This window comes from Salvelinus alpinus, chromosome 22, assembly GCF_045679555.1.
Source record: "Salvelinus alpinus chromosome 22, SLU_Salpinus.1, whole genome shotgun sequence".
In the NCBI taxonomy this organism is placed as follows: domain Eukaryota; kingdom Metazoa; phylum Chordata; class Actinopteri; order Salmoniformes; family Salmonidae; genus Salvelinus; species Salvelinus alpinus.
Window position 1 is genome coordinate 11,484,857 of NC_092107.1, and position 14,524 is coordinate 11,499,380.

Here is a 14,524-nt window from a genome sequence, read left to right on the forward strand (position 1 = left end):
ATTATCTTAACTTTATTTTTACAGATAACTGATCAATACAGTATTAGTGGTTTGAGCTCTGACTATAAGATATTCAGAAGCGCTTGTCTTTTGTGCATTTTAACTGGTCCTAAATTGGTGATGACGTTATTGACGTGCCTTTTGGGCCAATTGGAAACCGCAGCGGACTCCTCAAGGCGGGTCCATGTTCGTCTTTTTCAATCCTTTCCGGTCCATTTCATACTGTCACTGCTACCAACCTTATTAACTGGGACAACATGGCAATGGCAGGCCGTTATTACGAAGGCGGTAGGGCAACGAAAAGACTAAAAACCAACGACGGAATGACAACGGTAAATAATGAATGCTGATTTCTGTGATATAACAAAATGCATTTAAGCACATGCATTGAAATGTACTCTTTAAATAACAGTCTCACATACTCATGACGCGGCGTTTCAAAAATATATTGCACCCAGCAACGTTAGCTAGCTCGCTTTCCCTTGTTCCACGATGTTAAACTTTTTTTTTGGTGGAATACCTTTCGGTCTGTTTTTATGTTTAACTTAAATTGTCAGTGGAGTAAACTTTTCTCAATGTAGCTAACTGGCTAGCTAGTTCTGTATTTTCAACAATTGTCTAACGTTAACTGGCCTTTTTTTCGTTTGAATGGGAGGGTGCAATTCAGGCCACGCCACAAATCATACGGTAGTTAGCTAGTGGTAGCGTTATTGCTTTGTTCTAGCCTAGCGGTGTCGTTTTGCCAGGCAACGAACAGGAGTTGGTGTGTTAAATTGAAATAAACCTAGTTAGATGCATTATTGACTCGCTCTTTGATGTAGCCGGAAACTAGCTAGCGAGCTAATTAGTTTGCTACTTTACCTAGTCAATATTTTAACATTCTCAAAAATGCACCTTATCGGGGGCCATGTTCTCGTAATATTAGGGATAACAAAATGCATTTCCTTACTAATATTCCCAACAGTTTAAGATGAATAGTTACCCCTACTACATGACATTTCGTCTGGTAGTGTTAATCTTTCCCGCCAAGGTGAATAAAATCGGGTTTAGATTGGAAATAGAATGGATTGTAATTACACAATAATACCTGACCAAATTTAAACTCCATGGTGAAGTACGTTTGAACTCCATCAACGGAGTTTAGCAGAGAGCAGGCTTTGTGGAATTCAGCTCTGACTAAGTTAATTTAACAAGGATAGTCAGTTATGAACAAATTCTTATTCGATTCAACTCGGGCTCCCGAGTGGTGCAGCGGTCTAAGGCACTGCATCTCAGTGCTAGAGACGTCACTACAGACACCCTAGTTCAGGGGTCGGGAACCTTTTTGACTAAGAGAGCCATGAAAGCAAAAAATTTGGAAATTTATTTCAGTGAGAGCCATATAATATATTTTAAAAGTGAATTCAACTAAATGTCAGTATAATAAGCCTCTGAATTTATTCTTAAATAATGTTGTTATAATATTCGCTTGCACCCTGCTCAGTAGCTCTTGGCACGCTTTCTTTCTGCTGTCTCCCGCAGGGTATTTTGATGCAAAGGTAGCATGGCGCGTGTCGAAGTGCCGCTTTACATTCGACCGTTTCATCGATGTAATTTTGTCATTGCAAATTAGACACACCGCAGAACCTGCTCTCTCCACAAAGGCGAATTCTTCGGTCCATTCGTCCTGAAATGTACGATACTCGTCATCTTTTTTTCTTTTTGCCATCTTCTTCGTCGAAGGGTTAGCTTTGAGCTAATGACCGAGCAGACTGATTCAAAAGGAGGCGTTTACCTGTTTTACCTAGCAACGGCCAACGTAGGCCAGTATCATTTAATTAAAATAATGGACAATTGCTCCTGCAGCCCTGAACAGGACATGAGCAGTGAAAAATCGATGGATGGATTAAAACAAGGAGTTGTAGCGATGAGACAAGATAGTAATTACTAGCGATTGGATACCACGAAAATTGGGGAGAAAAGGGGATAAAATTTATTATATATAAAAAAAAAAAAAAAAAAATTGAGAATATTTTGTTTTATCTGCGAGCCAGATGCAATCATCAAAAGAGCCACACCTGGCTCGGGAGCCATAGGTTCCCGACCCCTGCCCTAGTTCGTGTCTGTCTATTCCGGTGATTGGGAGGCCATAGGGCAGCGCACAATTGGCCCAGTGTCGTCTAGGTTTGGCCGGTGTAGGCATCATTGTAGATAATAATTTGTTCTTAACTAGCTTGCCAAGTTAAATAAAATAAAAACTTTTACTAATGTGTTTAGCCTCTGTGGTTGCGTGCCTTTGTCGAAATCCATACGTAAAAAAATAATTTATAATCAGCCACCGGCTTTCGCTGAGATTGAATCCACACATGGACACAGTAGGTGGTTGTATTTGGTTAACGTTTATTGGAGAAGTATGGATTTCAGCATGCAACAGCACAGGACATGGGTATCAGGTAAGCCTTTTTCTTTTTAAGTATTGACCTTGGATGAATCAATGTAGTCGGTGCTGAATTATGCAAAGCCTGGTCTCTACTCAACTCAAATTTATTTTACCATGTAGTTGAGTTTAGTCAGCTAGCTACATACATCGGAGTCCTCAAATCTTATAACGCATTCTATGAGCTAAACAGGAAACATGAGTTTATTGCTTGGGGTAATTTTTTTATTGCGCCTTTATTTAACTAGGCAAGTCAGTTAATAAGAACTAATTCTTATTTACAATGTCGGACTCCTGCAGGGGCTGGGATATAAAATAAATAAACATAGGATAAAACACACATCACGACAAGACACCACAACACTACATAAAGAGAGACCTAAGAGGACAACACAGCATGGCAGCAACATGAACACAGCATGGTAGCAACACACCATGGCAGCAGCATAATACACGGTACAAACACTATTGGGCACAGTCAACAGCACAAAGGGCAAGAAGGCAGAGACAACAATGCATAACGAGACGCGGCCACAACTGTCAGTAAGTGTCCATGATTTGAGTCTTTGAATGAAGAGATGGAGATAATGGGCCTGTTCTTTTTTGCAGGAGGGCTATGATGACCCACATAAGACCCTTCCCTCTCCAGTTGTGCATGTGAGGGGCTTGGTGGACGGCATTACAGAGGCTGACCTTGTGGAGGCTCTGCAGGAGTTTGGAGCTATTAGGTGATGAATATGCACATTGCGTAAAAAATATCTTCATGTTTCTTCACGACAATGGGGAAATGGCTCAAGCAGAAGCAGACTGGTACCCGGGCTACTTCACTTACAATGCACACATTTCACGGTCTAAATTTTGCTCCACACAATGCAACCATTTATAGTTGGTGACTGTTAAATCAGTGATCGCTATCTTTACCTCAGCGGAGCTTCTGGGTGTGCAGGCTTGTTTTCTAACACAATTGATTCAGCTGAAGTTTCCGATGAGCAGCTAGAATCCGGTGGGTGGGGGCAGTGCTGAAACAAAAGCCAGCTCACCCAGAAGCACTCCAGGGGAGGCTACGTCACCTCTGGTCTGTAAGCAAAGCAAGTAAAGATACCGTGTCCTCTTGACTTGGTTATGTGTCCTTTATTAATATAACTGTTTTGTTTACAGCTATGTGGTGGTTATGCCCAAGAAGCGTCAAGCCCTGGTTGAGTACGAGGATCTGAATGGGTCGTGTACTGCTGTGACGTATGCCAATGACAACCAGATCTACATTTCCGGGCACCCAGCCTTTGTCAACTACTCCACCAGCCAGAAGATTTCCCGGCCGGGTGACCCGGACGATTCTAGAAGTGTCAACAATGTGCTACTTCTCACCATCATGAACCCAATCTACCCCGTTACCACGGTAAAGTGCTGGCCACCTCTACCTAACCTGTTGATTCTGTTGTGCTGTGTACTTCAATATTATTTCTGATTCTGTGAATTTCTTGTCTACAGGATGTGCTCTACACGGTCTGCAATAACTGCGGCCCTGTCCAGAGGATTGTCATCTTCCGGAAGAATGGTGTTCAGGCCATGGTGGAATATCCTTTGCCGCACATTTTTTGTTGTTGAAAATGATGTATTTTGTCAAACAGTTGCATGTTCTCGGGTAATCCTTGGTGAAACTAACATGTCTGGAATTTTAAATTGGCATACTGTCTCTACATACCATGTCAGGCAACCTGCATTCTGGAACATGTCATTTGTTTGTAGCACATACTGTATGTAATGATTGATAGACTATTTACCCGATTTCTTTATTAAAAAAAAAAAAAAAATGTATTGGCACAAGGACTTGTAAACAAGGGCTTGAGCAATAAGCTCCGGAATTACCGGAACGTGTTATGGTGTCTGCGCGAGGTGCTGTTCTCAGAACTGTAGTCTGCATGTCCTTTCCTTGACTCCCAACACGTTTGATTCGGTGCAGAGTGCACAGAGGGCAAAGGCCTCCCTCAACGGGGCAGACATCTACTCTGGCTGCTGCACCCTGAAGATCGAATATGCCAAGGTAGAGTAACAAGCACATTCATAGAGCTTCTAGTGTTGCATGAAATGGACTTTGAAAAATGCTTTGATAGAATTAATTTGTATATTCTCCCACAGCCAATTCGTCTCAATGTGTTCAAGAATGACCAGGACACTTGGGACTACACCAACCCCAACCTGAGTGGTCAAGGTAACGCACACAGCCATCTGTGGTCCTTGCTGGCACTACCAGCACCCTTACTGCCACTGTGGGGGAGGGAAGGGGGGTTGGATGGTAGACCTTCAGGGGTAATGCCACTGAGCACAGGAAGTGCTCCTTTAACCAGCTCAATTTCCAACTCTTTCAAATGGTCGCAGGGCTGGATTGGTATCTTTCTCACCAGCTGTAATATTGGTTTAGCAAATTACAGTTAACTCTTGTATTGGGCTCCATTTCAGTGGCATTATAACTGAAGTGCTGATGATACACCGTCCGTCACACAGCCAGACATGCTAGGGATGAAAGGAGCAGCTGAATGGTCAGATATTCTTCACTAGAGACTACAGTTATTGCTCAAGGCTTTTACTTGTACATCTATTTATGAAAAATACATTTTAAAAAGTGGCCCCCTTAACCCAGTGCTATCAGATCTAATGGTATGTGGGCACTAAGGGTACCAAATCAAGGTCCTGTGAGTTCTGGCATGCATCTTTTCTAGTTTGGCGATGACTGACTTGCAACCGAAGCGTGGCGGTGGCTGTTTTTTTGCTCATTCATTGTGAGGGAAGGAAGCATTCTAGAATGTTGCTTGTAAATCTCACCACTGAGCCATTCTTGTCTGAATATATCTGCTTGATGGCTTCTCAGCAGTGTCTGATAGTGACGTTATGCCTGTGTAAAAAATATACTTATACATACTGAGTGCTCTGTATTATTTTTGCCATGGCAACCAATCTGATGCACTGCCCATGGATACATCAAGTTGTAAGACTAGACAGTCTGAGCATAGATACCCACTTGAATCTCTTGTGAAGCTGGGTCTACTGTGACAGTCAATTGCTCCTTTCATTCCCAGTGCACTTGCCAATGTATAGATCTGTATGTCTATTCAGGCTACTTTAAGCATAGACCATACTGCAAAACAAAAGCCATTCTAGCTTCTCGTCGGAACACTTTGGAGCAACACATTTCCATATATGCATCGGAGACACATTGTTGCCATCAACACTACTCTCAGCACCACCTCGACCTCACCGCTCCTACGTCAATAAGGACACATCCACTTGCAACCGCATAGCTCCAAAGCCACGAAGACATCCCCTATACCTTTTCTATGGCATGACACATTTTCCATGGGGGGTTTGGTTGCTAGTACATTGGCACTAAGCTGTGCTTTCCACACCCTCCCAGTTTTGAGACCCCAGCAAGACATGCCTGACACATTGAACATGCCATCACCCAGATCTCACCTGCAAGTCATCACCTGATACACATCCACAGGAGACCCACCCTATAAAGACAACATCCAGAGACCCGTAGTGACGAGCATGCTCACAAACACAAAACAGATGAACCATACTGATACAAACCAGTTGCTCAAGACTACACAGCCCTGTCCTGTTCTCTGTACCTGCCTGTCTTTGGTGGTGCAGGTGGTTTTGCTCTCTTGTGCCCTGCTCCTGGTGTTTAACATATCAAACACTACTCAAAACCCTCCACTCCTGTTGCAGCACTGACTCCATAGATGATTCGCACCGTCACTGTCAGGCTGTAGCCAGTCACATGGGAAGGAATACAACAGACAACTGATGAAGACACTACAAGCATACGCACATTCAGACAGACCATATTTTTCTCCCCATATATGCATACCTCATGGAGTCAGGTGTTCCGTTTTGCCTCTTCTCTTTCCCCCCCTCCTTTCCTCCCTCTACTATTCTTGCAACATGCATCCCTGTCTAGTTTCTCCATCTTTTTCTGAATGCAGCTCTTTTGTGGAAATTTGTCCTTTTTTAGTACCTGTGTAACACCTTCCATGTGACGCAGGTCTGGCAATTTGCGCCTAATGAGGACCCAGGTCTGAAATGTGCCAAATGGCTGCTTTGCGGCTTGCCATTGGCGTGTGTTCGATAAGACACTTGGAGAGTGGACCACCAACCACAATGGAAATTGCCACAAAAAAGGGGCAGAAATGCGACTATGGTGGAAATGTTCATCCAAAGGGGAGTGGAGTGAAAGGATGAAATGAACACGGAGAGAAGTAATGGACCCACTGCCAAATAACAGCCAGTGTCTCCAGCCTCAGTCTTTGTCCCCCAATATATCCATGCTGTAAGTAAACTGATCCCCAGTTTGTTACACAACACATGTTCCATTTCTTACACTCGGGGTGTCTTCAAAAATATATTGTGATATTGTCGTCCTTGAAGGTATTTTTGTTATTTTTCTGTCTTTATATGGTGTTCCACTCCCCCGTTCTCAGTGACACCATATTTCCCCTTGGAGGGGACTTGTAGTGCTTTCCCTGTGGGCATTTTGTCCTCTGTTGAATGACTTGTCTGAATAAAGCTGGTGTTTGGGTGGTTCTCCACTAAGTAGTATATGTAGTATTTTAATTTTTCGAGACTTGTAGATAGAATTAAAATGTGACGTTTTCTTATTTGTATATCCTAGTTATGGTATGGAGATAATGGACTGAATGTATTAAAATAGTTTAAATTGTAGAATGTTGAAATGGTCCAATTCTTCAAGTGCACCAGTGATGCTTTTCTGAATTTTTATCAACTATCCATGTGTGGGTGAATGTGTTCAACCTGGCCTGAATTTAATGTGTATGAGATGTGTACCTGTACAGATGCAGAAGCTGATCGCAATGGGAGCAATGCTGGAGGTGTGTTTGCAGACTTCTGTTGGATTCATTCTCACCCACCTCGGTCTCCCTTATACCATATGCTAAAACATTTAAAATGAAGGATTTATCTAGCATTCAGGATTGTTTACTTGTTAGCATTTGTTAATTCATTCTTAGCTGTAGTAATAACAGTTTGTTAATTTAACATTCATTTTGTCATAGAAACTTATCCAACCTTTGGCATCAAAATGCCATGACTGAAGCAGTAGATATACTATGGAGATGTGTTTTTGTTCAGTAGTTACAGTTAGTGTGCTTTCTCTAGATGTGGAGGTCTTGTGTGCTCTCCTTAATTCTAATTGAACATCCACTACTGCGCTGCGTTGTCCTGTTTCTTTCCAAATTATCTATTGCTCTTCCCCTCTTTTTCCTTCCTCTGCCTCCTGCCTTCATCACCTCAGAAGATGGGAGTGCCAACCCCAACAAGCGTGTGAGAGCGCCGGCTCTGCTGGGAGACCACCCTCCAGAGTACGGTAAGGCTTTAGGCCCAGGGAGGACGCACACGTGCTGGCCCTTTGTAGTGCTCTCCTCACACTAAATTCACCTGCAGGTGGCGGGTAAAAATGTATGACTAAAAATGGGTACCCCACAGTGGCAGCGAAGTGGTGTGGTACATTTTCTTAGCTCACCTGATAATGGAATGTGCCAACCTTTCATCAAAACCAAATGTTTTCGTCATGGTGAAGTTGACCACTTCTTTGGAATGTCTACCCTTTGTCCCTATCAAGCCGTGTTTCCGGTTTGAGTCTGTGGTCCCTTATGTTCCCAGCTGGCGGTTACCATGGATACGACGAAAGCGGCTATGGCCCCCCACCGCCCCCACACTACAGCGAGGGCCGTCGCATGGGTCCTCCCATGAGGGGACGAGGGGGGGCACACAGCTACGGCGGGGGACCTGGCTACGGCCCTCCCCCTCCACCCCCCGGCGAGTACAGTGCACATGCAGACTCCCCTGTAGTCATGGTCTACGGTCTGGAGCCTGCCAAGATGAATGCAGACAAGGTGTTCAACGTTTTCTGTCTCTACGGCAACGTGGAGCGGGTAAGTGTGGAAGGAAAGGAGGCAAGCCATTGCAGTTATTTCAACAAGAGCATGCTGGTATTGAGTGACTCCATATATCTGGTCCCCTACCTCAGGTGAAGTTTATGAAGAGTAAGCCAGGAGCAGCCATGGTGGAGATGGGAGACTGTTACGCTGTGGACCGAGCCATCACTCACCTCAACAACAACTTTCTGTTTGGACAGAAGCTCAACGTCTGGTAAGATGTATATCTGAAATGCCTGTTCATTCAGTGCCTTGTCATGTAAAGTTAGTGCTTAATCTTATTCGCTGCCTCTTGCCATAATAAGTGACTGTTCTGTGAGGCTTATACAAGTTCAGTCTAATGCTCTTTTCCCTTTACAGTGTGTCTAAGCAGCAGGCCATCATGCCCGGTCAGTCTTACGAGCTGGAGGACGGCAGCACCAGCTTTAAGGACTTCCACGGCTCCCGCAACAACCGCTTCACCTCCCCAGAACAGGCTGCCAAGAACCGCATTCAGCACCCCAGCAGCGTCCTGCACTTCTTCAACGCCCAGCCAGACTCGTCCGTAGAGATTTTCACTCAGGTGAGTCCCAAAGCATGCTGGTGAACCATTTTATGTAGGGAGCAGTGAAATAAAGACCCAATGTGCCTACTAAACAAATCATCAATTGACCGCTGTCTTGTTCTTTTCAGATCTGTGAAGATGTTGGCGTCAAAGCCCCTGCAAACATCAAACTTTTCTCGGGAAAGAGTAAGTGTACATTTTAGATGTCATTTTGAAACCACATACTATTTGGTATGCATGACAGTGGTGCTAAACTGAGTTGGGCTGTCTTATTTAGGTGCAGGTCCAGGTGAGCGCAGCTCTTCAGGGCTGTTGGAGTGGGAGTCGATCAACGACGCCATGGAGGCCATGTCCATGATAAACCACTACCAGATGAAGAACGCAAGTAAGTGTTTAAGCACTAGGCCTATGTATGAAAAGTAATTTCACTGTTTATTCAAATGGTGTGGGGTGGTGATTGCTGTTTTCTAATACCTTCTGTCTTCGTCTCTTCAGCTGGCCCGTACCCATACACCCTCAAGCTGTGCTTTTCTACCGCTCAGCATGCAACCTAAACAGCCACCACAATCATGGACAATGTTCCACATCAAACCATCGTCCCTACAGTCTTCAACCCTATTTTGACCATGTCTGTTTTAGGCAGTTAATGAGTTTGTCCGCAGTCATATCGGTTTGTCCTTATTTGATATTGAGCTCATAAGTGAGTTGTGTGAACTGGTAAAGTAGAGAATTGTTTTTATTCCGGATGGATGAAATAAGGAAAAGCTTTTGTATAAGTATTGTTTTGCTTCTTTTATTACTCCATGTGTTTAAAAAAAAATCTCTTTCTGCTCAGTACCATGCCTCTACAAGTCTGCATTTTGGAGGAAGGATAGTTTTATTTTGTTGGAAGAAATAAAAATCAATTTCAAGTAATGTATCTTTTGAGAGCCCTCAATAAAGGAACTTTATTCCAGGTTGCCAGTTAACAATTTGGTTATTCAACTATACTATTAACAACTATTGTAAGAATTTTAACGTTATCCTGTATTTGTTCTGTTAAATTATTTCGCTCATAATTGAATAGAAACGCGAATATAGCCTGCCCCATTGAACGCTTTTTAGCCTTCCTCCATCCCGTAACTCAAATGTTACGCCAGCTAGATTAATGGAACCGATATTAAGATTGTTGCATTTACAGCATGAGTTCTTTGTTCACAGTAATAATGCACACTATTGTCTGCTTTTCTGTATATTTTTGCATTAGGCTAGCTTTGAAAAACAATACTTTTTAAAAACTTGACAGCCAGTTAGCTGCCGTGCTACAACTGGCAAATCACGTTAGACCGACTGCGCCTTTCATTTGTTTCCTTACTCGAGTTGATTTAGTCAAATGGCAATACCATTAATTATCTGATCAGCGCTCATGAAAAGTAAGTGTACAGGATTGAGTGTTTAATTAAGATGCATGGGTTTTTGTCGGCTCTAAAACGTTGCTAACTTCAGCTAAATGTATGTTTTGTGCACAGGTCGCATCCATTCAATTAGCAAGGCTAGGCACCTGACATTAGGAAAAGTCATTGGCAACATAATTATTGGAAACCGGGACCTGATTCGCTAGCTAGCTACTGTAGTTAGCTAATTTGGCTATAGATTATTACTTAGATGTCAACACTGTTGGCTAAATTGCTAGCTAATACTAAACTCCAGCTAATGTAAACTGTTTGGTTAGCGTCTTGGCTAAGTAGGTGGAAGTTGAATACTATGCAACACTATTCTGGATAGCAAGGTGGTTAAGCAGGTTTTTAGATCATAACAGTGCAAATAACTATTACTGGAACTATGTTGCTCTAATTCAATGAATTTTTCTTTGTATTTAATTTTCTATCAACCCTGTTCCCTACCTCTCATTTCGGTGCTGATCATCAGACAGGAGTCTGTGGCTACCTGGTCTCAGTGCTGTAAGGGCCTTTTCTTCTCCTGGAGGCCCCACTCCTCCTTTTACCACCCTGTCTGTCAGTCAACCTACCACAGCTGTCACTCACGTAGAGCTGCACCAACCAGAGAAACGCAATCCCATGAATAAAGCCTTCTGAAGGTAACACCTGGCCCAAACACCACTACTTGAACACAGCTGAAGCGTTCCTGTTTTTCTAGTTGTACTTTTGTGTAGTCCAGCACTACAGCACGGTGTTCATGAATTTATTTGAATCATATATGTCTTAAATGTGTTTTCTCTTCCACCGTACACCCCCATTTTCTCTCAGAGAAATGGTGGAGTGCTTTACACAGATAGCTGGGGACCCGGATTGCCGGGTGGTTGTCATCTCAGGTGCTGGAAAAGTTTTCACAGCTGGTAAGATGTTTCCCAAAGGCTTACAATTGTCTCATGTTGAACTGGGTGATGCTTATCAATAGGATGTACCAGCAATATACCAAACATAACAGTATACCAGTAATCTTTTTTTTTTTAGATATTTCGGATAATGACTGTGTGTAGGCGTTGACTTCATGGACATGGCCAGTGAAGTCTTACAGCCTGAGGGGGACGACATGGCCAGGACTTCCTGGAACATTCGACGCATCATCGCCAAGTACCAGGAAACCTTCACCGTCATTGAAACGGTCTATATGAACTTGTGAAATACTTACTCCTGCACGTTATGTTAGGGATTGATAGCGGACAAGTAGGCAAATGCATTCTCTCTCTTTTCCACCATCCCATTTCTTCTTGTAGTGTCCAAAGCCTGTGGTTGTGGCAGTGCAGGGCGCTTGTGTTGGAGGTGAGCTTTGGTGGTGTATTATTGATTTGCTTGTGACAGTGAAGTCTTGCAAAAGCCTTCATATATTATTAATTCTTTCCAAATGTGATTCTCTTCTCCCGTGAAGGTGTTCTGCAATAAAACTGTAAAGGCTTGTCATGTGATAACGTGTGTTCCGTTAGGAGTGGATCTGATCACAGCCTGTGATATCCGTCTCTGCACTCAGGATGCCTGGTTTCAGGTGAAGGTAAGTGGGCTTAAATATCCCCAATGATCAACTCCATGAGGACCAAGGTCCAGGGGACATCTAAAGGCCTTTGCAGACTGTATGTCGGATTCAGCCTTTTACGATTATCACGTCAGACTGCGATGTAACCAAATTAAAGTCTTTATATCAACCTGGCCAGATTGAACAATTTGCTTCAGTTCTGTCTTCATTCTGCGATTGGCTTGCGAGGCTATGTCAGCCGACATAAACTGCAGCTGTGTATTTAATCTGCACATGTGCCTACAGCGCAAGCCTAACTATGCTTATGTGCGGAAAACTAAAAGTAGGTGTCTTAGAAATAGTTTTCACATGCAGACTTTATATGTCCGAACTCTGAATCAAATACGCTTCCCCAAAATAACTGTCACTGGTAGAATGCATTTATCAAAATCTCATCAGGTAGCCTGATTTCAAATGTCATGTAAACCAGATTATTAGGGAAATCGCTCTTCTTGCACAGCACGTAAACGTTTAGATCAAACTATTATATTCATCTGACTATTCACTATCGTATTATTGGGTGCACACTCAGACAGTGTTCCTATTGGTCAGTCACCACGATCGACATCAGCCACACTACATGATAAAGGCAAAACAAATCTGACACTGCCAGAACTTTGTCGGACTTCACCAGTGGAGGCTACTGAGGGGAGGATGGCTCATAATGGCCGGAATGAGGTGAACGGAATACTATCAAACATGTTTTTGTGTGTTTGATACCATTCCATTCACTCCATTTCAGCCATTATTTTGAGCAGTCCTCCCCTCAGCAGCCTCCACTGGACCGCACGTAGTGGTACTTAAATCGGCAGACCTAGACCCTGTCACACCGAACGAGCCAAGATGTTCAACAATCGTTTACGACCTAAGAATTTGCCCACGACCTGGACAGTTTGTCTGGGACTGCAAAATCGTTGCATAAAAGGGCTAAAATCGTACCGTCTACAATGGCCCAAACTGGTAGCTGTTTTCATATGTGTTTTCTGTAGCAACCACCAGGGGGACTCTCATAGTAAAGGATAGGCAGAATGATGAGAAAAATGTACTTGTGCATTCTGCATTGTATCTCTGAGTGATGTGAAAGGTCTGCCTCTCTTACAGGAAGTGGATATAGGCCTAACAGCTGACGTTGGCACTCTGCAGCGCCTACCTAAAGTCATTGGGAGCCGCAGGTAAGAGCAAGAATTTGATATGCTTTCATTACAACACAATGTTGTGTGGTAGTCCCTTAGCTTGCATACATACACCCAGGAACAATGAGTGCTGCCAAGTATTGTATAATATTCCTGCTTCTCCAGCCTGGTGAATGAATTGGCTCTGACAGCGAGGAAGATGTACGCCGATGAGGCCAAGGAAAGTGGATTAGTCAGGTATGGATACAGCGTGCGTGTGTATTTGTTGCGTATGCGTGTTGATTTTGTGTATTCATACACTCTTTCCCTGTGTAGCCGTGTATTTCCGGACAAGGAGGCGTTGATGGCTGGAGCTCTGGAGATGGCAGGGGAGATAGCAGGCCGCAGCCCTGTGGCTGTCCAGGGAACCAAGGTCAACCTGATCTACTCCAGAGACCACAGTGTGGCAGAGGGCCTGAACTACATGGTGAGGCTCAATACTACAAGGATGCTCACAACACCACACACATCAGTGTGGCAACAACATAGGCTATCAAAAACACAAACTCAAGAAAGATACCCATGGGTCTCTTAAACAAGTGTAGTTTTCTGATAAGGTGGGTGGGTAACTGTATCCTACTAGGGGGCACATTTTATAAAGTAGATATCATTGGAAGTCCAAAATCTGACATGTAAAAAAAAATAAAAAAAAAAAAAAAAAAGTTTGAATGAATTACTCACTGAGACTGAGAGTTCAGTCTCTCTCTCCTTCGGTCTTCAGGCAACGTGGAACATGAGCATGCTGCAGACGGAGGATGTAATGAAGTCAGCTGCGGCCTCCAAGGAGAAGAAGAGTCCTAAAACAATAACTTTCTCCAAGCTCTGAAGCGGCAGGTTGAGGCCTGAGTTAAACTTTTCTTAGCCGATGGAAAGTCGGGGAGAAGGGTAATGGATGGAGGGGTGGTGTAGAAAGTTGAATTAAACGGATTCCTTTATCTACTTACCCAGAGTCAAATGAACTAGTGTATACAATTGTTATCTCTGCGTCCAGTATAATGTAAGTTAGATGTAGTTTGGGGCGTTAGCGCTAGATTTCCCGTCTTTGCGCTAAGCTAGTTAGCGTTGGCTCGCGTAGATACTTCGTAACTTCCTTCATACGGAGCGGAGAGACATGCAAATGGTATCCACAAAGTTCATCCGACTCTGGGTAGTTAGATAAAGGGCGCCATTGCCAAAATTCTCAACGATCAATTTAAACAAATATAAAAATGACCTCCTGCCTGCATATGTTTGTGTGTTGGTGCCTTTTTGTTTGTATAAATCACCCAGAGCTGTCTGCAAAGATGTGTTATTGCTGGCTCTGCATGCAGGATTCAGGTTTGGTACTCTACCAACCACCCTCACACTGTTGTAAATGTACATAAATGATTGCATCATAAAAATGAACTGAGCTAAAGTACCCTGTTTCTACATGTTCAGTGTTTGTGCT

General features: G+C 43.4%; 2 protein-coding genes across 5 annotated transcripts; both read left to right on the forward strand.

The window, feature by feature from the left end:
• The first annotated feature begins 196 nt into the window (after nt 1–196).
• LOC139549729 (heterogeneous nuclear ribonucleoprotein L-like) lies at nt 197–9,869 on the forward strand. Of its 2 annotated transcripts, none has more exons than XM_071360436.1 (14): nt 197–332; nt 3,026–3,144; nt 3,575–3,812; nt 3,905–3,990; nt 4,361–4,457; nt 4,553–4,625; nt 7,270–7,305; nt 7,728–7,799; nt 8,096–8,367; nt 8,463–8,584; nt 8,731–8,932; nt 9,043–9,100; nt 9,192–9,299; nt 9,410–9,869. In XM_071360436.1, the coding sequence occupies exons 1-14, from the start codon at nt 258–260 to the stop codon at nt 9,466–9,468; spliced, it is 1,617 nt and encodes a 538-aa protein (XP_071216537.1). In that variant the 5' UTR covers nt 197–257; the 3' UTR covers nt 9,469–9,869. The 2 variants fall into 2 exon arrangements, with proteins under 2 accessions (XP_071216537.1, XP_071216538.1); XM_071360437.1 differs by having other exon boundaries at nt 7,731–7,799.
• Nucleotides 9,870–9,939: 70 nt separating this feature from the next.
• LOC139549732 (delta(3,5)-Delta(2,4)-dienoyl-CoA isomerase, mitochondrial-like) lies at nt 9,940–14,494 on the forward strand. 3 transcript variants are annotated; one of them, XM_071360441.1, is made up of 10 exons: nt 9,940–10,326; nt 10,823–10,991; nt 11,161–11,249; nt 11,394–11,518; nt 11,631–11,676; nt 11,838–11,902; nt 13,025–13,095; nt 13,222–13,293; nt 13,372–13,522; nt 13,817–14,494. In XM_071360441.1, the coding sequence occupies exons 3-10, from the start codon at nt 11,165–11,167 to the stop codon at nt 13,919–13,921; spliced, it is 720 nt and encodes a 239-aa protein (XP_071216542.1). In that variant the 5' UTR covers nt 9,940–10,326; nt 10,823–10,991; nt 11,161–11,164; the 3' UTR covers nt 13,922–14,494. The 3 variants fall into 3 exon arrangements, with proteins under 3 accessions (XP_071216542.1, XP_071216544.1, XP_071216543.1); XM_071360443.1 differs by having other exon boundaries at nt 9,968–10,326; nt 11,368–11,518; XM_071360442.1 differs by lacking the exons at nt 9,940–10,326; nt 10,823–10,991; nt 11,161–11,249 and having other exon boundaries at nt 11,368–11,676; nt 11,783–11,902.
• The last annotated feature ends 30 nt before the right edge of the window (nt 14,495–14,524 follow it).

Bases quoted from the DNA above. Each gene is read 5' to 3' on its own strand.
- LOC139549729 (XM_071360436.1), top strand. From the start codon at position 258: ATGGCAATGGCAGGCCGTTATTACGAAGGCGGTAGGGCAACGAAAAGA. The intron at 3,145-3,574 runs GTGATGAATATG...TTTTGTTTACAG, and splicing joins CAGGAGTTTGGAGCTATTAG to CTATGTGGTGGTTATGCCCA. The intron at 9,101-9,191 runs GTAAGTGTACAT...TGTCTTATTTAG, and splicing joins CAAACTTTTCTCGGGAAAGA to GTGCAGGTCCAGGTGAGCGC.
- LOC139549732 (XM_071360441.1), top strand. From the start codon at position 11,165: ATGGTGGAGTGCTTTACACAGATAGCTGGGGACCCGGATTGCCGGGTG. The intron at 11,677-11,837 runs GTGAGCTTTGGT...GTGTTCCGTTAG, and splicing joins GCAGGGCGCTTGTGTTGGAG to GAGTGGATCTGATCACAGCC. The intron at 13,096-13,221 runs GTAAGAGCAAGA...CTGCTTCTCCAG, and splicing joins AAAGTCATTGGGAGCCGCAG to CCTGGTGAATGAATTGGCTC.